Source organism: Trematomus bernacchii, unplaced genomic scaffold (assembly GCF_902827165.1).
Source record: "Trematomus bernacchii unplaced genomic scaffold, fTreBer1.1, whole genome shotgun sequence".
Classification (NCBI taxonomy): domain Eukaryota; kingdom Metazoa; phylum Chordata; class Actinopteri; order Perciformes; family Nototheniidae; genus Trematomus; species Trematomus bernacchii.
Window position 1 is genome coordinate 25,849,427 of NW_022988043.1, and position 27,911 is coordinate 25,877,337.

General features: G+C 45.1%; 2 protein-coding genes across 4 annotated transcripts in view; one reads left to right on the forward strand and one right to left on the reverse strand.

Moving 5' to 3' along the window:
• On the forward strand, positions 1-16,996 carry dpp7 (dipeptidyl-peptidase 7). The gene is made up of 13 exons (XM_034117699.1): positions 1-107; positions 1,038-1,164; positions 1,250-1,389; positions 1,945-2,108; positions 2,561-2,696; positions 2,867-2,948; positions 3,094-3,260; positions 5,144-5,204; positions 5,432-5,550; positions 6,077-6,233; positions 16,068-16,132; positions 16,332-16,402; positions 16,487-16,996. The coding sequence occupies exons 1-13, from the start codon at positions 36-38 to the stop codon at positions 16,596-16,598; spliced, it is 1,473 nt and encodes a 490-aa protein (XP_033973590.1). The 5' UTR covers positions 1-35; the 3' UTR covers positions 16,599-16,996.
• Positions 16,964-27,911, reverse strand: part of man1b1b (mannosidase, alpha, class 1B, member 1b) — a 20,150-nt gene continuing 9,202 nt past the window's right edge. For all 3 annotated transcript variants that reach the window (XM_034117697.1, XM_034117696.1, XM_034117698.1), the window contains 5 exons: positions 27,495-27,685; positions 22,595-22,715; positions 20,460-20,654; positions 20,029-20,160; positions 16,964-19,535 (listed from right to left, as the gene is read on the reverse strand). In XM_034117697.1, the coding sequence (XP_033973588.1) occupies positions 19,329-19,535; positions 20,029-20,160; positions 20,460-20,654; positions 22,595-22,715; positions 27,495-27,685 (846 nt within the window). In that variant the 3' untranslated portion in view covers positions 16,964-19,328. The remainder of the gene's footprint in view (positions 19,536-20,028; positions 20,161-20,459; positions 20,655-22,594; positions 22,716-27,494; positions 27,686-27,911) is intronic.

Here is a 27,911-nt window from a genome sequence, read left to right on the forward strand (position 1 = left end):
CCTTAGAGCAGAAGCTTCTGTAGCCGGTGTGGAGTATGAGCCCGATGTTAGCTGTGTTCACGGTGAGCCTGCTCTGTGTGGGGCACGGCCTGCCGCTCTCTTTCCAGGTAACAGCTTACGTTATATACATATTTAAAATACATATTATGTGTGTGTGTTTCCTGAAACATCAGTTCCCCTCTGGAGGAAGCTCAAGTCGGGAGTCACGTGTCCCCTACTTCTCGGTCTGACTGAAAATAGTTTTTAACACATTTCTAATGTTCTGCTTTAAAGTGACAAACGATGCAAAACGTTTCGCCTATTAATACAACACGTATCAGAAGGTGTGGAGTATTTGAGTGTGGAATGTGGATACTGGTGTAAAGCACAATTGGGTTTCAGTGGTGAAATGTAACAAAGTACGTTTACTCAAGTACTTTACTGAAATAAAAAACGTAGCTACTTGTACTCTACTGGAGTATTTTTCGCTTAATGCTACTTTATACTTTTACTCCACTACATTTTTAAGGCAAATGTTGAACTTTTTACTCCATTACATTTATTTTACAGATTTAGTTACTTGTTACACTACAGACTGAGGTTGTTAATAAAAAATATAAATCAACTAGTTCAATATCATATATTATTATAGGTTAGGCTACCCAGTGTGAACAAATGAATGCATCAATAATTATAATATAATATATAATATAATAATTTCACAAATATGCTGCTTAAATGTGCTATTATACATAACATAAAGTACCTTTTACTTTTGGTACTGAAAATATGTTTTGATGCCAATACTTTTATACTTTTACTTAAGTACATTTTAAAATGCAGGAACATCACTTGTAACTGAGTATTCTTACACTATAGTATTTATACTTTTACTTAAGTAAATAATCTGAGCTCTTCTTTCATCTCTGGTTTCACTTAGTGTTACGTTAAGCCCTATAGAAGAACGGAGATGTAAACGTTTTAAACACAGGTCTCTTTATGATCGTTTTATGACCAGATAACTCAGTTTAATGTGCGCTGTACATTCATTTTCATAGTCAAGAAAACATGATGGATTCCAGACTGAATGCCAGTTCACAGAGAAGTATTTCACTCAGACTCTGGACCACTTCAACTTCAACAGCATGGGGAATGGAACCTTCCAGCAGCGATACCTGATCACAGGTCAATCCACTTCCCATTTTCAATGTTACACATGCTGCGTTCATGAGCAAATGACTCATTGTGTTCTTTTTTTTCTCTCCTTTAGATAAGTACTGGAAGAAAGGCTACGGCCCTATTTTCTTCTACACTGGCAATGAGGGAGACATCTGGGAGTTTGCTGCTAACTCTGGTTTCATCTCAGAGTTAGCTGCACAGCAAGGTGGCCTGGTCATATTTGCAGAACATGTAAGAGCACAGTCAAATAAAACCATATTACATCTGTATATTATTGACTGAACTCAAAGTCAAATTCCCAGTTCATGGGACTGAGGAAATAAGGAAATGGATGGTTAAAGTTTGATAATACTGTCAGCTGACTTTCAGCCCCCACAACTTTCCAACCACAATTATGTCTTTTTTCAAAGCAGTTGTGAGCTGGTGTAACGCAGCAGAAACAAAGAATTGTGTTGCTTTCGAGGAATCTCTGTTAATTTTTTAAGTGGCCATGTTTCCAAAAAACATTTTAATCAACATTTTCTTAAATGTGTAATTTTTCGTAACCCCATTCAAAGTGAATGGGAAGCGTCTCCGTTGAAGCACGCAACGGAACCGTCGTTGAACTTTGAATGGGGTGACGTCAAGCTTTGCCGAACTGAATTGTGGTTCCGTCGCGCCACTTTGCCTCCGTTGCTCGCTTCGAAAGTTGAGAAAAGTTTAACTTTTCAAGCGTGATGTCCTTCTCTGGAGATACTCCAGCTCTAACACTGCCTCCATTAACCCCCCCCCCCCCCCCACCTGCAGAGGTACTATGGCCGCTCGCTGCCGTTTGGCAAAGACTCCTTCAGCTCCCCCCAGGTGGGCCTGCTGACGGTGGAGCAGGCGCTGGCGGACTTCGCTCTGATGATCTCTGAGCTGAAGCAGCAGCTGGCCGCTCCGCTCTGCCCTGTCATCGCGTTCGGAGGCAGGTAGGTCCACACACTCATGTCAGAACTATTCTCCCAGAAAAGGTGAAACATGTGCTTAACTTTACCTAATGATCTGGCATGTGATGTTCATTTAGAATGGTCCCCAATGTGGATTTGACCATGCTTAATGAAGAAATGTAATAATCATAATTTTATGAAAATAGTTTATTTTAGACATGCAACTGCTCATGCTCCTGCTGATTATTGGAGATGAGATATAAAGAGCAACAGTAAGGCGTTCAGAGGCTGATGAGATACAAACGATATGAGCCTTTATCTTGTGCTTTCACTTTTCTGAAGTATGATTGTGACTGAATGAAAAGTTAACTTTTGTTTTGTTGATCAGATATTAGTTGTATTAATATTCACTTCATCTTAAACCAGACAGGAAATATAACCGATACACATGTTGTTCTTATTGGCTCTCTTGTTTGTGTCTCCTCTCCATGCAGTTATGGAGGAATGCTGTCGGCCTACATGAGACTCAAGTATCCCAACATGGTGGCGGGGGCTCTTGCTGCCAGCGCCCCCGTGCTCTCCACTGCGGGGCTCGGGGACTCCAGACAGTTTTTCAGAGACGTTACAGCTGTAAGTGTTTATGTCCTCAACGTGTGATGCAGAGAGACACATCTACTACAGGCTCTAAGATATCTGAGTTGGTTTGGACCTTAAACTGTGAACAGTCTAGCTCATAATGTGTGAATGTACACGCCTATGGCAGGTTGGATAATGAATGCACCTCTGTTACTCTTTCAAAGGATTTTGAGCGGGTAAGCCCAGCGTGCAGAGATGCTGTGAGAGGAGCGTTTCAACAGCTCACAGAACTGGCTCAGCTTCAAGGTACTGCTCTGCTTTCTGAACAGAAGATGGCTGAATGACTGTAGACAGAAAGGATTGTGTTCTATTCAAAACAAAGTATAACAGTATATTATAACTGTAGTGACTCTGAATAAGGAATGAAAAGCCACTGCTGTTGATTGAACAGATTACAGTCGGATCCAGTCGAAGTTCTTCCTGTGTTCCCCGCTGGCGTCCTCTCAGGACATCCAGCAGCTGTACGGCCTGCTGAGGAATGCCTTCACTCTGATGGCCATGCTGGACTACCCCTACAGCACCCACTTCATGGGCAACATGCCTGCCAACCCAGTCAAGGTAACAGCTGATCAGCAGCAGTCTGAAGTGCCACATCACTAATATTCAAACATTTGTTTGTAAACAGAACAGAAACCTGTGACGGCCACACATTGATTTAAGGTGTTTTTTCTAAACTGTAGTGGCAGGGGAAAAGGTTTAAGGCATGTTGATTATCATGAAATTAAGTGAACTATGATACATATATCCTCGCAACTGCAGTTCTTAATGTCCACTGTTATGTACGGTTTGAGGGTGTGGGTCATTAAGCCTCATCTACATATTCACCTGTCGCGGCGCGCAGAGGCTTCTTAGTGGGCGCGTCAACGGGATGCCAGGGGTTGGTTCTCACGGGAGGAGGAAGTGTGCGGCGAATGCGGGTATCCAGAGGGATATTTCAGTTTTCCTCAGCATGAGTTTATGTATGTTAAAATGCAACGGGGAAAATAACTGAATGTGGATATTGCATCGATCCGACCAAGAAGCACGTCTCCGTGGAGAAGACGCGCACAGATAGAGAGAGAGATTCTCTCCAACACAGGGTGAGATCGCTCCTTCGTGCCACGCCGATCATCGTGTTTTTCTTTTTGTGGATTATAGCCTAAATAGGCCTACACACATTTCCAGTGTTTTGCTGCCGACGGGCGCAGGAGCAACAGTTTGTTTGTCAATGAACTATAGTGGCCTGGATTAGGCAGTAAAGACAATTTCGGTTTATCGCCGAGCGGACTTTTGGTTGAGTTTTGTTTGTGTTTTGTTTGGCAGGAAAACTGTGAATATAATTGTATAACGTATAAAACCTGTCTTTGTTTATTTAGTGAATGTGTGGATATAGAAAGTAGTAAATACACTTCCGCGCGGACTATTTGGTGGAAAGAGTAGATTGGCCGTTTATCAGTTCTGTTTGCCTTTAATATATTATTTCATATCAAGAACCCCTTGTGCGTTTATTTAACACAGCTATTTCTGATAGTTGATCGTTACAAACGTATAGTCTAGTTGCCAGTTTAGTAAACCAGGAAATGTTGAGTACCCCCAACTTGCATATGTTGGGCAATTTGCACAATTAGCATAAGTTGTGTTTATTAAATGTAATGGCATTATAGCCTATGCAAACTATATTTAAAAAATGACTTAGCCGATTTGACATTCCACTTCTGACATTTTTAGTATAAAAAATGGCAGTTTTAACCAGAAAGTGGCAATATTTGTACTCCGTGGGCTGATTTTCACTACCATTAATAGTGTTGCAACCATTAGATATAGAGAGCAAGATGAACAGTGTTCTCTGTGGACAATTATTTTTCAAATAAATAAGCAATATTCCCAATCAAAATGATCCAGAGTCCCCTAAAACATTGTCTGGTTTAAACTACACTTTTTTTATACTTATAATGTCAGAAATGGACTCAGTATCTTCAATTACCCCCAAAACCACTCCAAAGTTGTCCAAATCAACGAAGCCATTTGAGTAACTATTAGCTATTAGTCCACATAGGCTATAATGGTAATTCATTTGAATAAACACAACTTATGCTACTACATTTCCAGGTTCCCTATACTGTATGACTCTGAGCTGCCAACTAGACTTTTATGAAGGCTACTTTTCATATTCAGCCTTCCCAGACTAAACCAGCTATTCAAAACTGCTGCACATTAATATCAAGGAAGAAAAATATGATTCTTTGAAACTGCAGAATAATGACACTGTAAATATATGAAATGACAGGTCTGCAGGGTAAGCAAAAACAAAATAAAACAATAATTGCATGCATAGACATAGAATATAAATATCTGTAACATGAATATAAATATAGAAATTAGTATAAATAAGCAGAGATGACCAGAGTGACACGAGTTGGGATCTTTTGTAGCAGCTCACAGTGATCTTTGCCTCCTCTCAGGTGGGCTGTGAGACCATGCTCAGTGGACCGGACCTGCTCACCAACCTCAGGAACACTGCAGGTACACACATGTGAAACACAGCATCTGAAACTCAGCATCTGCTTACATCTTCTAAAGAAACTGCTGTCACAAACTCTCCAGGTGTCATCAGCTGCATTTCATGTAACTAGACAGTAGAGGGCAGTGGTCCGCTTCGTAGAATTCTTACTCATGTTGTTGAATTGCTGGACTGTGTTAATAACCTCCATTTCATTCTGTCACTGATGGTCCACCTTCCTTTCATGCAGGGATTGTGTACAACTCTACGGGGGAGCTGAGCTGCTTTGACCTGTACACCCTGTATCTGCAGTGTGCCGACCCCACCGGCTGTGGGCTGGGTCTGGATAGCCTGGCCTGGGACTATCAGGTACTCCCCCCACCCAAACACACGGCACAGAACAAGCAGGATGTGAATGTTGTGTAATCAGATCAAAATGTCAGAATAATAATATACAGGTTAGTATCAGTCCATCCTCTCTGGAGAGTTTAAAGTTCCAAACCTTAACAATCCTCAGTCAGAATAATGATCCTGGCAGAATCTTTTTTTTTTCCCCACCTCTTTCACAGAAGAAAGAATGGAGGTATTAAGAAAAAACATCCTGTTTAAAAACAGAGCGAGCAGAGAAAGAGATGTAGATCAGATTCAGTTCAGGGGACTGGACTTCTTGATAAATAAGATGAACCTCTACGGACTCTCAGACCTCTCATTTCCATTACAAAAGTATTCATTAGAATGAACTGTTGTTGTGATGTGTGTATGAATGGTAGAGTCTGTTGAAAAATGACACATTATTTGTCCCACTCATGGTGGTGCTCCATTTTCACACTGAGGATCACACACTGAGGATCACACACACTGATGATCACACACTGCTCCTGTGATGTGTTTGCAGGCGTGCACAGAGATTAATCTGTGCTATGAGAGCAACAATGTGACGGACATGTTCCCCCCCATGGCCTTCACTGAGACGGACCGAGAGCGGTACTGCTCCCAACGCTGGGCCGTGCTGCCCCGGCCCGGCTGGCTCAAGACCCAGTTCTGGGGAGACGGTGAGCCCTGAACACTGGTACACTGATGTCATGGAATCTAGAAATGAACTGTTAAAATGAAACACAAATACAAAGGAGCTTTATTGGCATGACTACACCAAAAACATATTGCCAAAGCATGCCGCACAAGGTGTTACAACAAAACAAAAAAAGAACTAAACATGTTAACGATACATGTGGCAAAACACTGTGTGTGTGGAGATTGTTCTTGAAACACTGCAGCTGTCCCCCCCACACATTATCAATGGGTTCAGGTGTGTGTGGTCCCTGCCACAGGGGCTGTTATCACAAATGGCCTGTGGCAGTTTTGTGGAACAGAAAGCTTAGTGAAAGCAGCAGAAACGGACGCAGTAGAGATCTTTGTTTTCATAGAACAAGGCGTTGCTCAGCACACCGTGGTGAGTTGTCACAAATACTCCATTTTGAATCGGTTACGTAGAAGATGTTTTCGGTCAAGCAGTTGAACTTCAAATGACCATGAACATTTTTGTTTATAGTTTATAGATTTTTTTGGATTAAGAAGAGGAAGTAGATCTGATGTTGAGTTCTTTTTTAACAAGGTTATTTACCTTTTTGTGACATCAGACCGAAGCTATTATGCCAAGTAAAAATGTTATAAGTTATTTATTATTATAATAATAATTAACTTTATTTATTGCACCTTTCGGACCATGGCACATAAAGTCAGATTGCTCAGAGCAAGGCCTCTCAGGGTTTTGTAATTAAGCAATACAATGTTAAATTAAATTCTACTATTTTCCACTGTGTTAAAATCCAGGCAGCTGCGGTTTGGATACGATGGAAGAGGGAGACATTTCTACTGATGTCAGGGAGGAGGGGATTACAGTGTTATCTAATCTACTGGGCCCAGGAGTTCAAAACGTTTAATCTCAATCAGAGCCGATCAGATTTTGAAATCCCATTTTTTGTGATCCAGGATCAGACAACTCGGCCAGATTTTGTCCCAGTATTTCAAAGCAATTCAGGATAGGATCACCCTGATCCAGGTTAAGACTTTTCAAGATGACTAGATCCTGAATATCAGTGCTTTAATCCTACCGATCGCCATCTAGTGTATATGAAAAATAATACAAGGAAGACAAGAGACCACATTGCAGAGACATCTATAATGTCTAACTATATTTTTAAATACATAAAGGACATCAAATCAATCCGGGCGTGCTTTGAGGAGCTGAATTCTGAGTGAGGTTTCAGTTTGCTGAAGCCGGCACAGCTGTATTTGTTCTTTGGCCAGACGGATCTGCATGTCTGCCCTCTCCGTGTCACGACTCAGCAGTGTCTCGTAGGCATCGTCCCTCTGCCCTCTCCGTGTCACGACTCAGCAGTGTCTCGTAGGCATCGTCCCTCTGCCCTCTCCGTGTCACGGCTCAGCAGCGTCTCGTAGGCATCGTCCCTCTGCCCTCTCCGTGTCACGACTCAGCAGCGTCTCGTAGGCATCGTCCCTCTGCCCTCTCCGTGTCACGACTCAGCAGTGTCTCGTAGGCATCGTCCCTCTGCCCTCTCCGTGTCACGGCTCAGCAGCGTCTAGTAGGCATCGTCCCTCTGCCCTCTCCGTGTCACGACTCAGCAGTGTCTCGTAGGCATCGTCCCTCTGCCCTCTCCGTGTCACGGCTCAGCAGCGTCTCGTAGGCATCTGCTCTCTCCGTGTCACGACTCAGCAGCGTCTCGTAGGCATCGTCCCTCTGCCCTCTCCGTGTCACGGCTCAGCAGCGTCTAGTAGGCATCGTCCCTCTGCCCTCTCCGTGTCACGACTCAGCAGTGTCTCGTAGGCATCGTCCCTCTGCCCTCTCCGTGTCACGACTCAGCAGCGTCTCGTAGGCATCGTCCCTCTGCCCTCTCCGTGTCACGACTCAGCAGTGTCTCGTAGGCATCGTCCCTCTGCCCTCTCCGTGTCACGGCTCAGCAGCGTCTAGTAGGCATCGTCCCTCTGCCCTCTCCGTGTCACGACTCAGCAGCGTCTAGTAGGCATCGTCCCTCTGCCCTCTCCGTGTCACGGCTCAGCAGCGTCTCGTAGGCATCTGCTCTCTCCGTGTCACGACTCAGCAGCGTCTCGTAGGCATCGTCCCTCTGCCCTCTCCGTGTCACGGCTCAGCAGCGTCTCGTAGGCATCGTCCCTCTGCTCTCTCCGTGTCACGGCTCAGCAGCGTCTCGTAGGCATCGTCCCTCTGCCCTCTCCGTGTCACGGCTCAGCAGCGTCTCGTAGGCATCGTCCCTCTGCCCTCTCCGTGTCACGACTCAGCAGCGTCTCGTAGGCATCGTCCCTCTGCCCTCTCCGTGTCACGGCTCAGCAGCGTCTCGTAGGCATCGTCCCTCTGCCCTCTCCGTGTCACGACTCAGCAGTGTCTCGTAGGCATCGTCCCTCTGCCCTCTCCGTGTCACGGCTCAGCAGCGTCTAGTAGGCATCGTCCCTCTGCCCTCTCCGTGTCACGGCTCAGCAGCGTCTCGTAGGCATCGTCCCTCTGCCCTCTCCGTGTCACGACTCAGCAGTGTCTCGTAGGCATCGTCCCTCTGCTCTCTCCGTGTCACGGCTCAGCAGCGTCTCGTAGGCATCTGCCCTCTCCGTGTCACGGCTCAGCAGTGTCTCGTAGGCATCGTCCCTCTGCCCTCTCCGTGTCACGGCTCAGCAGCGTCTCGTAGGCATCGTCCCTCTGCCCTCTCCGTGTCACGGCTCAGCAGTGTCTCGTAGGCATCGTCCCTCTGCCCTCTCCGTGTCACGGCTCAGCAGCGTCTCGTAGGCATCGTCCCTCTGCCCTCTCCGTGTCACGGCTCAGCAGTGTCTCGTAGGCATCGTCCCTCTGCTCTCTCCGTGTCACGGCTCAGCAGTGTCTCGTAGGCATCGTCCCTCTGCCCTCTCCGTGTCAAGGCTCAGCAGTGTCTCGTAGGCATCGTCCCTCTGCTCTCTCCGTGTCACGGCTCAGCATTGTCTCGTAGGCATCGTCCCTCTGCCCTCTCCGTGTCACGGCTCAGCAGTGTCTCGTAGGCATCGTCCCTCTGCCCTCTCCGTGTCACGACTCAGCAGTGTCTCGTAGGCATCGTCCCTCTGCCCTCTCCGTGTCACGGCTCAGCAGCGTCTCGTAGGCATCGTCCCTCTGCCCTCTCCGTGTCACGACTCAGCAGCGTCTCGTAGGCATCGTCCCTCTGCCCTCTCCGTGTCACGGCTCAGCAGCGTCTCGTAGGCATCGTCCCTCTGCCCTCTCCGTGTCACGGCTCAGCAGTGTCTCGTAGGCATCGTCCCTCTGCCCTCTCCGTGTCATGGCTCAGCAGCGTCTCGTAGGCATCTGCCCTCTCCGTGTCACGGCTCAGCAGTGTCTCGTAGGCATCGTCCCTCTGCTCTCTCCGTGTCACGGCTCAGCAGCGTCTCGTAGGCATCTGCCCTCTCCGTGTCACGGCTCAGCAGTGTCTCGTAGGCATCGTCCCTCTGCCCTCTCCGTGTCACGGCTCAGCAGCGTCTCGTAGGCATCGTCCCTCTGCCCTCTCCGTGTCACGGCTCAGCAGTGTCTCGTAGGCATCGTCCCTCTGCTCTCTCCGTGTCACGGCTCAGCAGTGTCTCGTAGGCATCGTCCCTCTGCCCTCTCCGTGTCACGGCTCAGCAGTGTCTCGTAGGCATCGTCCCTCTGCTCTCTCCGTGTCACGGCTCAGCATTGTCTCGTAGGCATCGTCCCTCTGCCCTCTCCGTGTCACGGCTCAGCAGTGTCTCGTAGGCATCGTCCCTCTGCCCTCTCCGTGTCACGGCTCAGCAGCGTCTCGTAGGCATCGTCCCTCTGCCCTCTCCGTGTCACGGCTCAGCAGTGTCTCGTAGGCATCGTCCCTCTGCCCTCTCCGTGTCACGGCTCAGCAGCGTCTCGTAGGCATCGTCCCTCTGCCCTCTCCGTGTCACGGCTCAGCAGCGTCTCGTAGGCATCGTCCCTCTGCTCTCTCCGTGTCACGGCTCAGCAGTGTCTCGTAGGCATCGTCCCTCTGCCCTCTCCGTGTCACGGCTCAGCAGTGTCTCGTAGGCATCGTCCCTCTGCCCTCTCCGTGTCACGACTCAGCAGCGTCTCGTAGGCATCGTCCCTCTGCCCTCTCCGTGTCACGACTCAGCAGCGTCTCGTAGGCATCGTCCCTCTGCCCTCTCCGTGTCACGACTCAGCAGCGTCTCGTAGGCATCGTCCCTCTGCCCTCTCCGTGTCACGACTCAGCAGTGTCTCGTAGGCATCGTCCCTCTGCCCTCTCCGTGTCACGACTCAGCAGTGTCTCGTAGGCATCGTCCCTCTGCCCTCTCCGTGTCACGACTCAGCAGCGTCTCGTAGGCATCGTCCCTCTGCCCTCTCCGTGTCACGGCTCAGCAGCGTCTCGTAGGCATCGTCCCTCTGCCCTCTCCGTGTCACGACTCAGCAGTGTCTCGTAGGCATCGTCCCTCTGCCCTCTCCGTGTCACGACTCAGCAGTGTCTCGTAGGCATCGTCCCTCTGCCCTCTCCGTGTCACGACTCAGCAGTGTCTCGTAGGCATCGTCCCTCTGCTCTGGTTGTCTGGTGCGCTTGCATTTTCTCTTTCGAGGTGGCTCTTGCAGTGTGTCATCAGGCCTGGCTGAAGGTTCTGGATCCACATGGGTCAGGAGGACCCCGTCTTGAATGGTGTGTGTCACATCAGGTGCATTGACTACCTATCAATATACTTTATACCCCTTAATAAGATGATCAAAAGCATGCAAGCTCCTGGAAAATTGTAGTACTTGTAGTAATTGTAGAACAAGGATGCTATATAAGAAATATAGCCTATAGCCGCGTTCATACCGGAGTACTTTTCACCGTACTTTTCGCGTTTAGTTCCGTTAGTACCCCTTATGTCGCTTTCACACCAAAAAGAGTACTTAATCTCGGGAACTTTTACTCCCATTTTTAGTGCCCGCTGAGAGATTGTACTTTCCTGTGGGAAAAAAGTGCCCCAGTGCTGATTGGCTGGGCGAATTGCAAACCACGCCCCGTACAACTGTGAAATGTTGTTGAGAGCCGCCATTGTTTTTCCTCGCTACAAAAACCCAGCGCACCGACGGAGAGTAGTTTGTTTTTTAAAGCAGTTATGGCAAGCATCAAGAAATCATCGGAGCGGTGGAGTGATGAGGAGGTGTCGGCCCTTCTGGAGATCTACGCCGAGGACGCGACCCAGGGAAAGCTACTGAAGCCAGTTCAGTAGCTTTCACTCGACCTGGGAATCGTGCACAGCCCCACGGCATACCGGCTAAAAATAAAGAAACTCAGGCAGGACTACAAACAAATTAAAGACTATTATAACAAGAGTGGTAACGACCGGAAGACCAGTAAATGGTACGAGCGCTTGGATGCTCTGCTAGGCCACAGACCTTTTCTCCCGGACAGCATCGACCGATGGTGTGGGAGGCCGCTCAAACGGCGGATTCAGTGGCCAACGATGACGACCACGACGAAGGTAAAATCAACTACATGCACTGGGGTTTTAATCTGCACAATAATGGTCTCAGATGTACTTTTATTTGCTCAGTAGATCAAGCTAGCCATGCTAGGCTGAACTGGCTAACACCGGCCCCGAGCTAGCTACATCTAGCTAGCTAGATATTCTCGGCCGCTATGAAAATGTTTTGACTTGTGAATAACTGTGCAGTGTTTCTGTAATTTGCTTCACTAACTCATGGCACTAATCGTGTGTTTCAGGCGAGGAAAATCAACTCTCGGGATTGGAAACAAGCGAGCTTTGCATTCTAGATCACAGCGCTTGGTCGTCCCCCTTACCAGCAACCAAACGCAAAGGTACACACACTGTAACTTTGTCTTGAAAGAACGTTACGCATCGAACTGATGTTCACAATCATGTTTATTTCCTTCTTGGTACAATTATGAAACAGCGTGAAAACGTATTCGCCTAGACCGGCGTTTACAAATGTTCGCGCCTTTTTACTCTCTCACAAACATTGTAAACATCCGGGCTAGAGGTCACATGACTTCCGGTAAGAAAACTTGCCTCAACAACATTAAACAAAGTTCAAGCATACATGAAGCACTCTTCAAAAATACAAAACAATAAAGAAGGGCACTTTGAGCGGCAGCTACACACACACACACACACACACACACACACACGTATGTTGTAAAACTACATGGCGACTAAACAGATCTTGTATCTTGCTTATTTTCCCCTCTTAGGAAAGCGGACGCGGGATGCGAATTTCTTTGACACCGTCCAGGCGTTGGAGGACCGGCGTGCCGTGGTGAAAGAGTCGATGCACGGGGATCAGATGGTGCTGTTCACCAAGGCCCAGGAAACGGAGGACAAGATGCTCACCAGTTCATTTTATATTATTGTTATTACTGTTATTATATAGTCTTGATACAACTGACACTTTATTTTATATTGATAATGTTAATTTACACAACTTCTATTTTATTTACATTAAAAATGTGAACTTCTATTTACTGTTATGTCTTGAGAGTGCAATAAAGAGAACCTACATGGCGATTAAACAGATCCTGTGTCTTGCTTATTTCTCCTGACACTTTATCTTTACAGTGACCTGTGTAGCATCCTATACATCACATGTAAGTGATTATTCTGATACCATCATGTTTCATCGGTTATAAACTGGCAAAGCTTTATTTGTCATTTATTTATCATCAATGTTGCAACCTTGTGGAGGAATGGCAGGGGCACAAGGTTCAAGGTTCAAGGTTCTTTATTGTCAATCTGACATAGCTACAGAGTAATTATGCAGTTGAAAATCTTATGTCACAGGCTTCTCCAACAATGCAACATAATAACATAACATAATAACAATAAGAGCATGAGCAATACAAAAATAATAATAGTTATAAAAATGAAATAAAGTTATGATGTGGAATAGTGCAGTATGAGTCTATATACAAGTTATTGGAATGATATATATATATTAGGTATTAGATACATACTACTGAGTAGCAGTTGAATGTTTGAAGTTGTTTCAACAGTTCAATTTTTTAACAGTCTCACTGCCCGCGGGAAGAAACTGTCTCCGAATCTTCTTGTCTTTGCCAGGATGCTGCGGTAACGTCTGCCAGACGGCAACAGAAAGAACAGTTTGTGGCTGGGGTGATGGGGGTCTTTGATAATCCGTAGTGATTTCTTCCTGAGCCGCTGGGAGTAAAGGTCCTCCATGGATGGCAGCTCCGTCCTGGTGATGTGCTGTGCAGTTTTCACCACCCTCTGTAAAGCCTTACGATCGAGGTCGGTGCAGCTGCCGTACCAGGCCGTCATGCTGCCAGTGAGGATACTCTCTATCGTGCACCTGTAGAAGTTGCAGAGTATCCTGGAATCCATTTTGAACCTCCTCAACCTGCGGAGGAAGAAGAGCCGCTGTCGAGCTTTCTTGGTGATGGTGGTGGTGTGAAGAGACCATGTCAGGTCCTCAGTGATGTGGACCCCAAGGAACCTGAAGCTTTTGACTCTCTCCACCGTAGTCCCATTGATGGCGATGGGGGCGTGTCCCTCTCCCTGCTGCTTCCTGTAGTCCACAATCAGCTCCTTTGTTTTGCTGATGTTGAGATGGAGGTTGTTCTCCTGGCACCAAGATGTCAGGTTTTCGACCTCCTCTCTGTACGCCGTCTCGTCATCGTCTGTGATCTGGCCGATGACGGTCGTGTCATCAGCAAACTTCACGATGGTGTTGGAGCTGTGTGTGGCCACGCAGTCGTGGGTGAACAGGGAGTAGAGGAGAGGGCTGAGCACGCAGCCTTGAGGGGCACCGGTGTTGAGAATCAGGGTGGAGGATGTGATATTTCCCACCCGCACTGCCTGGGGTCTGCCCGTCAGGAAGTTCAGGATACATACACAATACACATACATTCACATACACAAATATGATAATTTATATAATTTTAAATATTATTTGACCTAAAACTAAATGTTTTTATGATTGTCCTCTGAGGAGGACATGGGGATTTGCAAACTTTTAATTCCCCCCCCCATTTTACACAACACAAAATGGAGTCCACTATGGGCCGAAACTAACATGTAGGTTTCCATAGTGTTTATGGCAGACGGATGCAGTGGGTCTCAGGAAGATATATAATAAATAATAAAGGTGGGTTTGCTGCTGAGGTTATTTACTGTGCATACAACACACCTGGCACAGTTTATTGTTATTATATTGCCACACTGTACACTATTGTAATGTTGCCTGTCTTGACTGGAAAATAAAAGACAGAAACAAAAGCACTGTACAAAAGATCAGCTTTGTCAAAATGTTTACAATGTACAATTTACACGCTGTTCAGATGCCTCATAAGGGCTGTGCGCGTGTCTTGCCCCCCAGCCTCGGCAATGGCTGGCCCATCAAGCTGGGTCGCCGGTAAGGCAGTCCATTCGTCCCTGTACTCATCATTACTTTCACAAAGGTTATGTAATATGCAACATGCTGCCACCTGGATTTTGATCTTGTCCATCTTGCAGTCGTTTCTTTTCATCAAGCACCGCCACCTGCCCTTCAGTCTGCCAAAAGCGTTCTCCACCACCACTCGTGCTCGGCTTGTTTTGTTATTGTACGCAAGTTGCTCAGGCTGCATTAACTCAGTTACAAAGCTGTATAACATGAGCACAAACAGCACAACTTCAGTCGACTCCATCTCCATCATGTCTGAGGTCGGAAGGTAAACAACAGACGCCTAATGTACAGCGAGTGGGTGGGCGTCGCAGTATACGCGGGAAGTTTTTCTTCTTCTTCTTCTTCTCTTGTTTTGTAGCGGATTGCAAACAACTTTAAGGTGCATACCGCCACCTACTGTACTCGCCGTGAAGTGGTTTGTGGTCTGCCAGTAAAGCCAAAGCAGAAGAAGAAGAAGTGACGTCAGCGGCTCATTTGCGTAATCTTCCCTCAGGGAAAAGTACTCCGGTGTGAACGCGATCTGTACTAAGTGCCCTGGGGTAAAAAGCGCCGGGGCTCTGAGTGCCGGAACTAAGTACTGCAAAGTACTTGGTGTGAACGCGGCTATTGTAGTTTGTAGTACTATGAAAATAGCAATTATACAAGATAATAATTGTAGTTCTATAGGGACAAGGATCAAATCACACATACCTGCGACTCACCATCCAGTACAACGTTTGGTATTCCATGTAAAGATTGTGACTGCTGACCACCAATGATATCAAGTACCACATCTGTGTATTGTCCCCTTTTATACGCTTTGTTACCCGTCTGTGGTCTTTGGTAGCTTGCTGCTTCAGATTCTTCCACCTCAACCTCACTTGGTCCACCGTCCTCTTGTGTCCAGATCCTGTGGCATTCACATTGTCTGTAACTTCCATCCATATTCCGCTCTTTACTTTAGTCGCTCCACCCTCTCTGTTAAAGCTACCAACTATGGAGTCAGAATGATTCCTTACACTCTGGAGCAGTGCATGGGTCTCAGCAGATGTACAATTAGGCCCCTTTTTGTCCATCTTTCCAACTCACTCACAACGTGACCGAAAAATAAAATTGATTTGTCATGAAGGCTAAGAATTGTGTATTATTTCAGTTAACAAACTTTGCCATCTTATTTATATTGAAACATATTTTTAAATAAATTGTACAGTACATTTTGCTCTGGAAATCCACCCCTCTGGTGGGATCAAGATAATCCAGTTTGTTGGGATCAAACTGAAGAGTGTGTGTGTGTGTGTGTGTGTGTGTGTGTGTGTGTGTGTGTGTGTGTGTGTGTGTGTGTGTGTGTGTGTGTGTGTGTGTGTGTGTGTGTGTGTGTGTGTGTGTGTGTGTGTGTGTGTGTGTGTGTGTGTGTGTGTGTGTGTGTGTGTGTGTGTGTGTGTGTGTGTGCGCGCGCGCGCGCGTGTAGCCCTCTCCACAGCCAGCAACATTATCTTCTCCAATGGAGATCTGGACCCGTGGGCCAACGGAGGGGTAGGAGATGAAATCAAGATTTTGGAATGTTTATTTTTAGTCTTTTAATTTTGATTGTACAAATGCCATGTTCTTGAATGCTGCTGCAACGCAAACATTTCCCAAATTGGGATCAATAAAGTACTTCTTATCTTAAGTCAGCACTGTAAACTGTGAAGCGCTGCGTTCAGTCTGACCCAATCATCTCTCTTCTGTTTAGGTGCGCCGGTCCCTGAGCTCATCATTGGTAGCTGTGAACATTTGTGAAGGCGCCCATCATCTGGATCTCAGGTAGAGCCAGCGGGTCCCTGCACACATCCTGACTCTTTAACCCTCAAATAAATCTAATCTGCCTTTATCTGTTGTTTCATGCAGAGGATCTAATGCTGCAGATCCTGTGTCAGTGATCAGTGCCAGGAAGACAGAAGCCGAGCTCATCGCTCAGTGGGTGGAGCAGGAGCGGGTCAGATCACAGCAATCACTTTAAAGCTCTTCATGGCTTTGGAACACGCAGAGTTCACCCTGGCATTGAGCCGACATGGAGGGAAATAATGAACTTTACAATGCACAGAATGATTGGATGAGCTGCTCGGTCGAGGAAAATGAAAGTCATCATGGACATGTCAAACAGCTTGTGTAACATTTTGCTTGCTCTCGAAAATGTTTTCCAAAGGCAATAGCATTACAAAGTTTGACTTTCAAGATCTAAACATTTAGATCATTGGATCTGCAGCCTCTCCATCCTCCCCCTCACACACCAGCTGAGGTGAGGATCTGACCCTGCTGTATGCTCCGTTTCTATCCCAAGACATCAAACACGTAAAGCAGATGAGTCATTGATCAACACAAATATTCTGTTCAATAAAATCTCTTTAATTTCTAAAATGTTTACTAATTTAAAGCCGATCCAGCGTTTATCATTCACCATGTGACAATAAAAACCAACACAAATAAAAAATGTTTGTGTGCAGCATGGCACAGCAGAGTGCAGCCTCCAGTTAAAGCAGTCTGTCTCAAACAGAAGTGACGCAGTCATCAATGATTTCAAACCCCCCACACACACAGACCCTTATCAAAAGCACTGAAAATAGTTTGACCTGAAACAGGCTGCTTTGTAGAAATGGCTTTTCATTTATATCAAACACTAAGGTTGATAATATTTTCAGCATATTTTTGGCTCAGGAATTATGCTGAAAACATCTAGGGAGGGGTCATAGAGCCTCTTCAGGCAGGATGTCAATACTTACACTGCTAGAGATGAGCTTTCTGTAAACCTAAAGATTGCTTTGAGGGACTGCTGAAAAAATATAAATCCTTATTTCATTATTCCATCGTAAAAAAAGTCATATTTGCATTCTGCAGTTTTCATAATTTTCACACTGTGGCTAACCAGCAACGTATGCACATGTTAATAATAGACTGGATAGAAATACACATCAGCAAGTTAACAGTTGTCTTTTGAAGGCACATGTGAAACGACACCAAGGAAAAATACACAGAATATACAAGATGAGTTTGGTCTTAATAAAGTCATAACAGAAGAGAGCTATGATGTCAACTATTAGTATTTACAGGAATGAATGCAGCTGCTGTGAGGTTGCTACTTTGAAAACAAAACATGCACAAGAGCTGACTGTATTAAGATGATCGCACGCTAAATTTATATTTTAAATGAATTGCTATCACTTCAAAGAGAAACAGATGAATGTCACACCATACCAAGACAAACAGAAGGAGAGAGAAATGGAACAATCAGTGAAAAGAGCAGCTTCTCAGCAAAATGATAAAAAAAACATTAATGCTTATAACTCATTGATATCCTCACAAAAGACAAGCTTCACACTTCACTAATAAATCTGCTGCTTGGCAACAACTGAAATCATAACAAAGTCAGTCCCGAGTACAGATAAATGATACATTCATGCCAAATGGGAATTATACGATTGCAAGAAGTTATTAATAACTTGCCATCCTTTATGGGGCAGCAACACACACACCCTTCTCCTACAACCCTGGACATTTTCCGACCTTGATTATCAAAGGTTAAATGTAAGAGTTTAAGGATCTGCATGGCCCCAGACTCTGCTGAGCAGATGTCCACCATGTTGCATTCATGAACAGTAGCTCTGCCTGGCCTGCCGGTCAGGGTCCACCAATCATGTCGGGCATTGGGAAAACTGCTGGGTTGCCAGGTTGCAAAACAAAACAAAAAAGCGTTGCTTGGGCGTTGAGGCATGTAAGTGTGTTACAGTATTGTGTGCTTTTACTGAAGTTTGACATAAGATCATCTCTGACAAACGGAGAAATATTATCTTGATATCCCCTGACCCTGCAGACTTGAAGTCAGTGTCCTCCACCAACTAAACTGAATGCTACTCCTCGAGTCGCACTGATCTAGGATGGTACTTTTATGCAGTAAAGTCACATCTCCTGTATGACATGAATGCAGCATGGGAAAGCGAATACTGGAATGAGCGAGCACCGAGGGCATCTGAGGATAGTCATAGCCAGACAGAATGACTATATGACACAGTGTGATGGACTCATTAGCTTTGTCTTGCAGCCCTGCAGGAGTCACAGCAGTACAGAGCTGTGACAGAGGGGGGGCAGGAGCAGACACACAGGAGGCTTCAGGTCAGACAGCTGCTGGCTGCTGTCAGTAACCGTCTGCTACAAGGCACCAGCCTGCTGACCTCAGCACCGGGTTGCACCCCCATGGCAGATACGAGCTTAAGAAACTATTTTACTGGATACAATGCAGGGGAGAAATACAACATGTTTTTTTCCCCGACATAAAATGGAAATTTGTGTTCGAATTTATGTGCACAGCTGTAAGCAATGAACAGCTTCAAACTGGAAATTTCAGTATCAGCCATCCAACACCTTCATGTGTTCAAGTCACAATCAGGTTTCTCTTTAACGCAGATGGTAGAGGACGGAAACCTTCCTCTGCTTCATCAGCATACACTCACTACCAGAGTCCATGACACAAAATAAACCAGTCTACAAGTTGACCCCGGCTCCTCTTCACACGGAGAGGAAACCATTGATGGAATCAGTGACGGAGACGCTCCCTCTGGTGTGTGCTTGTCATTCAGACAACATTCAGTCACAGAGATAGAAGACAGGAGTTATCTTGGTGTTCGACCAACCCTGAGATGTGTTCAGTTTCTACATGCAGTTCTATCGGCCATTTCAATTCCTGGGTATGTTTGTGTCAGGCTGTGGAGGGCCATATAGGCAGGGGGTGAGCTTCAGTGTTGAACACATACTCGTCCAGACTGATGAGGCTGGGATCGTCTGAGAAAAGCAGGTACAGATACTTCAGGGTCTCTCCCAGGAAGAAGCTCTCCATCTTGTCTCGAGGGCTGGTGTAGTCCGGGTCACGGACGTTGTTGATGGAGGTGTAGCCCCCGGAGGAAACCTGAGGGGAAACAGAAGCAGATTCAGCTGCTATCAGTTTGTAGGAACGCCCTTTAATACAAATTGCATTATGCAAACACAATGTGTAGTGGTGCACCTTTATCTCATTCATATTTCTTACACATATTTAGCCAAGCATGTAGATGAACCGTTGACTTTATATAGCTTTCTTAATCATTTATAGACAATAAAGAAACTGATACTTTTGTTGATGTTTAAAAGTTCAGTCTTGGTGGACAACAATCCCAACACTGCGCAGGTCACTGTATGAAGCATATATTTGGAATAGAAATGCACCAACATCAACATATGAACAGACAAGTAACCTTCCAATTTTACATTTGAATGATTCCTTTTGAATGTGTTTGATGTATGCTGAGCGTGGCTGTTACATCATTTAACAGTTTACAGATGATGTCATTTTGTCCCGCAGAAGCCCATCTGAGATATCATTTTGATGGGGACAGAGGAGTGAAGGTCATGGTGTACCATACCTTGGTGTACTTGTTAAAGTTCTGCAGAATGTTCCAGCCCCAGTCCTGGTACTTGTGGTCTTTGGTGAACCTGTACAGGTAGAAGAGGCTCTCCACGGTCTCCGGCCGCAGGAGGTTGTGCCTATCTGCAAGCTATCATCACAGTCAATACAACACACTGAATTAACATCCGAGTACAAACAAACTGCTTCACATTGCTTATTGTCACACTTCACTGATTTCATGCCTTTTGACTCTAGAATGGTTCTCTTAAAATCCACAAGACAATTAGTGGTTGAACAATGGGAAGATGGAAGGTCACCATGACTTTCTTCCCTGAGACTTTAGGCAGTGCCTTTATCCAGAATCACACAAAATGAGTTTGTAGAGGACATTGCTGCATGTTAGGATGAGACCCTCTGATCCACTCCTGCAGCTCCGTCTCTCTCTACCTTTACGTCGATGTCTCGGATGCTGCCCTCATGCATGTTGAAGTGGACGATCTCTGGACTGAGGCCCGTCTCCATCTGGATGTACATCTGGTAGCAGGTCTCCATCAGCTGTTTGGCCAGATCCATGTGATCAGCAGGGAGGCCGTGGTGGGCCCCCAGAGCCAGCGTGCCCGGCAGGAAACACACCAGATGGTCCTGAAAAACAAAGAGTACACACAAGGACAGTTAACAGGAAGCTGTGTGTACACATTCTGTCACGTCCCCACATCAAAATAAATTAAAAAATGATGAATTGTATAATTGATAAACTTCATCCCAGCAGTCTTAGATCATCAAATATCTTGATCTATTAGATACATTTCAAAATTGACCCTAGCAATATTTATTACAATAATGTACTGTACATATCCCGTCAGAGATAAGCAGTATTTCTGTAAGTGCACAGCTAAGAGTACAGTGAAGGAAATAAGTATTTGATCCCTTGCCGATTTTATAAGTTTACCCACTTACAAATAAATGAACAGTCTATAATTTGAATGGTAGATTTATTTGATTAATGAGAGACAGAATAATCAGAAATGTGTATCAAATAACAGATATACATTTATTTGCATTTAATTGTGTGAAATAAGTATTTGATCCCCTTGCAACAAACAAGAATTCTGGCTCCCACAGACCGGTTACATGAGTCCTCTTCCTTTAGGAAAGTACTCCTAACATCAACTTGTTACCTGTATAAAAGACACCTGTCCACAGAATCAATCAATCAGATTCCAACCTCTCCACCATGGGCAAGACTAAAGAGCTGTCTAAGGACCTCAGGGACCAGACTGTAGAGCTGCACAAGGCTGGGACTGGCTACAAGACCATCAGAAAGCAGCTTGGTGAGGAGGACACAACTGTTGGTGCCATTATTCAGAAATAGAAGAAACACAAAATGAGCATCAATTGCCCTCGGTCTGGGGCTCCACACAAGATCTGGCCCCGTGGGGTATTGATAGAAATGTGAGGGATCAGCCAAGAACTACACGGGAGGAACTTGTTAATGATCTCAAGGCAGCTGGGACCACAGTCACCAAGAAAACTATTGGTAACATACTACACCATAATGGATCGAATCCTGCAGCGCCTGAAGGTCCCCTGCTCAAGAAGAACATGAACGGCCCGTCTGAAGTTTGACAATGAACATCTGAATGATTCAGAGAAGGCTTGGGAGAAGAGGATGTGGTCAGATGAGACCAACATCGAGATCTTTGGCATCAACTCGACCTGCCGTGTTAGAGGAAGAGAGATGCTGAGTATAACCCCAGAACACCATCCCCCCCCCCCGTCAGGCATGGAGGTGGAAACATTCTGCTTTGGGGGTGTTTCTCAGCTAAGGGGACAGGACCACTTCCCTGCATCGAGGAGAGGATGTACGGGGACATGTAGCGTAACATCTTGGCCGATAGCCTCCTTCCCTCAGCCAGGACACTGAACATGGGTCATGGAGGGGTCTTCCAGCAGGACAATGACCCTGAACATACGGCCAAGGCAACACAGGAGTGGCTAAAGAAGAAGCACATATAGGTGAGGGAGGGGCCTAGCCAGTCTCCGGACCTCAATCCCATAGAAAATCTGTGGAGGCAGCTGAAGCTTCCAGAGGCCAAGCATCAGCCTCAAAACCTGGAGGGTTTGGAGAGGGTCTTCAGAGAGGAGTGGACCACAATCCTTCCTGAGAAGTGCACAAACCTGGAGACCAGCTACAAGAAGTGTCTGACCTCTGTGCGTCCAACAAGGGTTTCTCCACCAAGTACTAACACATGTTTTGTAAGGGGATCAAATGCAAATAATTGTTTATCTTTTATATCATTTCCATTCCTTGATTTTCTTTTGGATATTCTTACTCTCACCATTCAAATAAACCAATTATAGACTATTAATTTATTTGTAATTGGGCAAACTTACAAAATCTGCATTGGATCAAATAATTATTTCCTTCACTGTATTTCAGCAGTGCAAGCTTAATTATCGGTCAACAGGAGGGAATTTTTATAATAATTTGCACTCGACAGGGTAACAGATGGTGCACACCAAAAGCAAAAAGAGAACAGAGCAGCAGGATAACCTTGAGGACATTTCTGAATATTACTGACCATCTTCGGGCTGAACTGTCCATGTGAAAGTTCTCCAACAAAGGTGAGGCCATTAGGGGAAGATTTCTGCAACAGATTCTTCTTCACACCCTCTATTGCCTGCACGTAGTCCTCCAAGAGCCTAACATAATGAAACACAGGGACATCGTTTATAAGGAGTACATTTTGAAACTCTTTGCATGCTATCAACCAGAAAGGGCAATGTCAACAAACTGCACAGTGAATGTTGAAAAACTGATGGGAAACTGAATGGCTGGCTTTAAAAGTGGAATAATACCAGAAATGTGTTTTACAGTGTACTAATTAGCTCATCTCAATCTCAGTTTCCCCTGTATTAGAGGTTGCCATGGGGATGGTAACGGCTCAGTGAGGTTCAGAGTTATGAACAACAGACATTATGCCGAGGCCACCGCTCGTGCTTTACGTAAAACATGGCTGCACCAGGATATATATCTGACATTAATGTTTCCTTTGATGGCTCCAGGACAGTTGCGGCCTACTAGGATCGCACCGAGAGCTTCACCATGAGTCTGAGTCTTCATCATGTCTTCATCATGAGCCTGAGTCTTCATCATGTCTTCACCATGAGCCTGAGTCTTCATCATGTCTTCATCATGAGTCTGAGTCTTCATCATGAGCCTGAGTCTTCATAATGTCTTCAACATGAGCCTGAGTCTTCATCATGTCTTCATCATGAGCCTGAGTCTTCATCATGTCTTCACCATGAGCCTGAGTCTTCATCATGTCTTCATCATGAGTCTGAGTCTTCATCATGTCTTCATCATGAGTCTGAGTCTTCATCATGAGCCTGAGTCTTCATAATGTCTTCAACATGAGCCTGAGTCTTCATCATGTCTTCATCATGAGCCTGAGTCTTCATCATGTCTTCACCATGAGCCTGAGTCTTCATCATGTCTTCATCATGAGTCTGAGTCTTCATCATGAGCCTGAGTCTTCATAATGTCTTCAACATGAGCCTGAGTCTTCATCATGTCTTCACCATGAGTCTGAGTCTTCATCATGTCTTCATCATGAGCCTGTCTTCATAATGTCTTCATCATGAGCCTGAGTCTTCATCATGTCTTCACCATGAGTCTGAGTCTTCATCATGTCTTCATCATGAGCCTGAGTCTTCATAATGTCTTCACCATGAGCCTGAGTCTTCATCATGTCTTCATCATGAGCCTGAGTCTTCATCATGTCTTCACCATGAGCCTGAGTCTTCATCATGTCTTCACCATGAGCCTGAGTCTTCATCATGTCTTCATCATGAGCCTGAGTCTTCATAATGTCTTCATCATGAGTCTGAGTCTTCATCATGTCTTCACCATGAGGCTGAGTCTTCATCATGTCTTCACCATGAGCCTTCATCATGTCTTCATCATGAGCCTGAGTCTTCATCATGTCTTTACCATGAGCCTGAGTCTTCATCATGTCTTCACCATGAGCCTTCATCATGTCTTCACCATGAGCCTGAGTCTTCATCATGTCTTCACCATGAGCCTGAGTCTTCATCATGTCTTCACCATGAGCCTGAGTCTTCATCATGTCTTCACCATGAGCCTTCATCATGTCTTCATCATGAGCCTGAGTCTTCATCATGTCTTCATCATGAGCCTGAGTCTTCATAATGTCTTCATCATGAGCCTGAGTCTTCATCATGTCTTCACCATGAGTCTGAGTCTTCATCATGTCTTCACCATGAGTCTGAGCCTTCATCATGTCTTCATCATGAGCCTGAGTCTTCATCATGTCTTCACCATGAGCCTGAGTCTTCATCATGTCTTCACCATGAGCCTTCATCATGTCTTCACCATGAGCCTGAGTCTTCATCATGTCTTCACCATGAGCCTGAGTCTTCATCATGTCTTCACCATGAGCCTGAGTCTTCATCATGTCTTCACCATGAGCCTTCATCATGTCTTCATCATGAGCTTGAGTCTTCATCATGTCTTCATCATGAGCCTGAGTCTTCATAATGTCTTCATCATGAGCCTGAGTCTTCATCATGTCTTCACCATGAGCCTGAGTCTTCATCATGTCTTCACCATGAGCCTGAGCCTTCATCATGTCTTCATCATGAGCCTGAGTCTTCATAATGTCTTCATCATGAGTCTGAGTCTTCATCATGTCTTCACCATGAGCCTGAGTCTTCATCATGTCTTCATCATGAGCCTGAGTCTTCATCATGTCTTCACCATGAGCCTTCATCATGTCTTCATCATGAGCCTGAGTCTTCATCATGAGCCTGAGTCTTCATCATGTCTTCACCATGAGCCTTCATCATGTCTTCATCATGAGCCTGAGTCTTCATCATGAGCCTGAGTCTTCATAATGCCTTCACCATGAGCCTGAGTCTTCATCATGTCTTCACCATGAGCCTGAGTCTTCATCATGTCTCCACCATGAGCCTGAGTCTTCATCATGTCTTCACCATGAGCCTTCATCATGTCTTCATCATGAGCCTGAGTCTTCATCATGTCTTCACCATGAGCCTTCATCATGTCTTCATCATGAGCCTGAGTCTTCATCATGTCTCCACCATGAGCCTGAGTCTTCATCATGTCTTCACCATGAGCCTGAGTCTTCATCATGTCTTCACCATGAGCCTGAGTCTTCATCATGTCTTCACCATGAGCCTGAGTCTTCATCATGTCTCCACCATGAGCCTGAGTCTTCATCATGTCTTCACCATGAGCCTTCATCATGTCTTCATCATGAGCCTGAGTCTTCATCATGTCTCCACCATGAGTCTGAGTCTTCATCATGTCTCCACCATGAGTCTGAGTCTTCAGAGGGTCCCTGTACTGTGGTGGACGTCCTGCCTCATTCCTGTGCCTAAGACACTGTGTCCCTGTGGCTACAAGGACTTTTTTACATCAACACATTTTATATACATTTGTATTTATTTTATTCTAATATGGTGCCAGTGTCAAAACATATAATTTCCCCTCCTGGGATTAATGAAGTGTTTTGGTTGATGGATTGACAGGGTATGCTAGCTCTAGGTTAAAAAGCGTTTGAAATGGAGCATTTATTAAAAATAAAGTCATTTTTTATACCTCCAGATAAACAATTCAGTTTTTTCCTTTTGAGTTATTTGGGAAATTGCGTGGCACTTCTGTAGCTTTGAATGCCAAATGTGTGAGTCGGCTTGCACTGTTACAGTGGAATAAGAGATCAAATTGGCTGACATGTTGTATGAAGAGTTAATGACAGAGCATCAAAAAAGTAAAACGTGGCCTTATTGAGTTCTAATGTTTGGAATATTTTCCAGAACAGACATGTAGCCTAGTATTTATTCAATAATGAATAGTGCCTGTAACTTGACCATCAAAAATATTCCCTAAACAATGGGTACATTAACAAATCAATTTGAATCCAATGTACATGCCAATTTAAGTAGGTCATACCCGGAAGTGACACAAAATCACAGCAACATCCAAAGCTGCTTAATCTAAGCTCATGCCCTCGAGCGTGTCTGGAACGGATTGTTGTTCCACTTTATTCATCTTTCAGCTGTCCCACTGACAGGCATAGTAACCTAATGCTTACAGAGTGCTGACAGAATAACAGAAAGCCTTTTTTTCTACATACGACATGTATGACTTGCTGACATGTTTTGATATCAAATATAATACTGGTCTGTCAATTTATCTAGTAGGGATGCATCTGCCTTTCAGTCAGCACTCACACATCTTAAAAATAACCCCTGAATAAGAATGCAGTTTGATGATTCCACCTCAGCATTTAGCCCAATCTCCCATACTGTATGAAAATAAGTTTTCACAGTTTCATATTTTATGTTGTTCACAGCACGAGTTGGTTGACCGTTTTCTACTACTTTTCTACTGGAATAAGTGCCACTCTACCAGGAATATCTGAATCTCATGGGCCCAGTGTTGTGCCCATGGTGGACAGCTGTGTTGTGGCCCCATGGGCCTTGAAGGCATTCTCCAGATAATACAGAGTTAATATTGCCAACCCCTCTGTGAAACTTTAGCGTAAAATGAAAAAGACATGCAGTGATATAAAAGGCTGATTCTCAGTTCCTCTGCTTCATCCTCATCAATGAGGTAGGTACTCTGGGTTCACAATTCTGCTGCTCTAAGCCCTGCAGTGATAAGCAGAGCCTGTGGCAGTCAGGAAATATGAGAACAGAAACAGATGTGACTCCAGTTCTATGAATCCTTGGCGTCCTCTAGGATTTTCAGTCACATGTAATGTTGTGGTACCGTGGAAAGATTCTGAAGGAATGTCTTTGCGAATGACACTGATACTTTTACCTGGACATGCTCATCTGAGGTCACATGTGACTCTGGTATGTTTGATATGAATACATAATTGGGCAACCAGAAGATATTCAGGGTTAAGCACTGCCTCTGGTATATATCCAGCATAATAAGAGTGTACTTCTGCTCACCTCAGAATGTTTCCTTCTGGTTATAATCTGGTTCAAAATGATACGCTGTAACTGTCCTTCTGTGGTGAAAGCCACTACAGATATACCTCATTGCTAACTACCCTTTGTTTGGCAAATCTGAAAAAAATGACAAAATCATTGCTTTTCGACAACAGCCTTTAAATCCCCCATCACTGCATGTCTAATTAGTACTGTAAAGTTTCAACAAAGGCAGTGGATTCAAGTGCATTCTATTATGGTCTCTGCGTGGAGACTTTTAAATCTACTGAACTAAAATGTACTGAATCAATAATCCCTATGAAGGAAGGTAAACGTGTTTAAAATGCATATACTGTATGAACAGATCTTGTCAGTAATTGGTAGGCATATAGGGTATAGGGTATGCCTACCATCTGTTTCTAAGCTGTGCAAAAGCTGAGTATGGCACTTTAATGGATTCATGTGAAAGTAAATCTAAGTATGTTTAGTCCCACTCACTGGTCCTCCTTCTTGCCCCCCTGGATCCACTGCTTCAGCAGGTATTCATAGTAGCTGTCTGCTCTGGCCCCCAGTGTGAAGATGCCTTGATGGGTGAACTGTCCGTTGTTCGTGTTGATGAACATGGGCACGAGACCATCCAGCTTTCCGTCCAGCTTGTGGACTTGTTTCATAACCTCAGCCACTGCATCCTGATAATCCAAGATCAGAAGTCCGATTAGTTAGGAGGTTCTTCAAAAATGAAATACGTGTGAATATTGTAAGAATGACAAACTGAAATGTAATTAATTGTGCTTCTGAACACTTAATTACTACCATTTTGGACAACAATAAAATAACAGTAGTCTTATTAAAAAGTGTATTCCTGCTTTTTGAATCAGCTGGGCTCCGAACGCAGGTACCATGTTGATACTAGTT

What these genes read in the sequence shown, in the direction of transcription:
- dpp7 (XM_034117699.1), top strand. Translation starts at nt 36, where the DNA reads ATGAGCCCGATGTTAGCTGTGTTCACGGTGAGCCTGCTCTGTGTGGGG. An exon ending in TGGTCATATTTGCAGAACAT is followed by an intron (nt 1,390 to 1,944) that starts GTAAGAGCACAG and finishes CCCCACCTGCAG; the next exon opens with AGGTACTATGGCCGCTCGCT. An exon ending in GACCCAGTTCTGGGGAGACG is followed by an intron (nt 6,234 to 16,067) that starts GTGAGCCCTGAA and finishes GCGCGCGTGTAG; the next exon opens with CCCTCTCCACAGCCAGCAAC.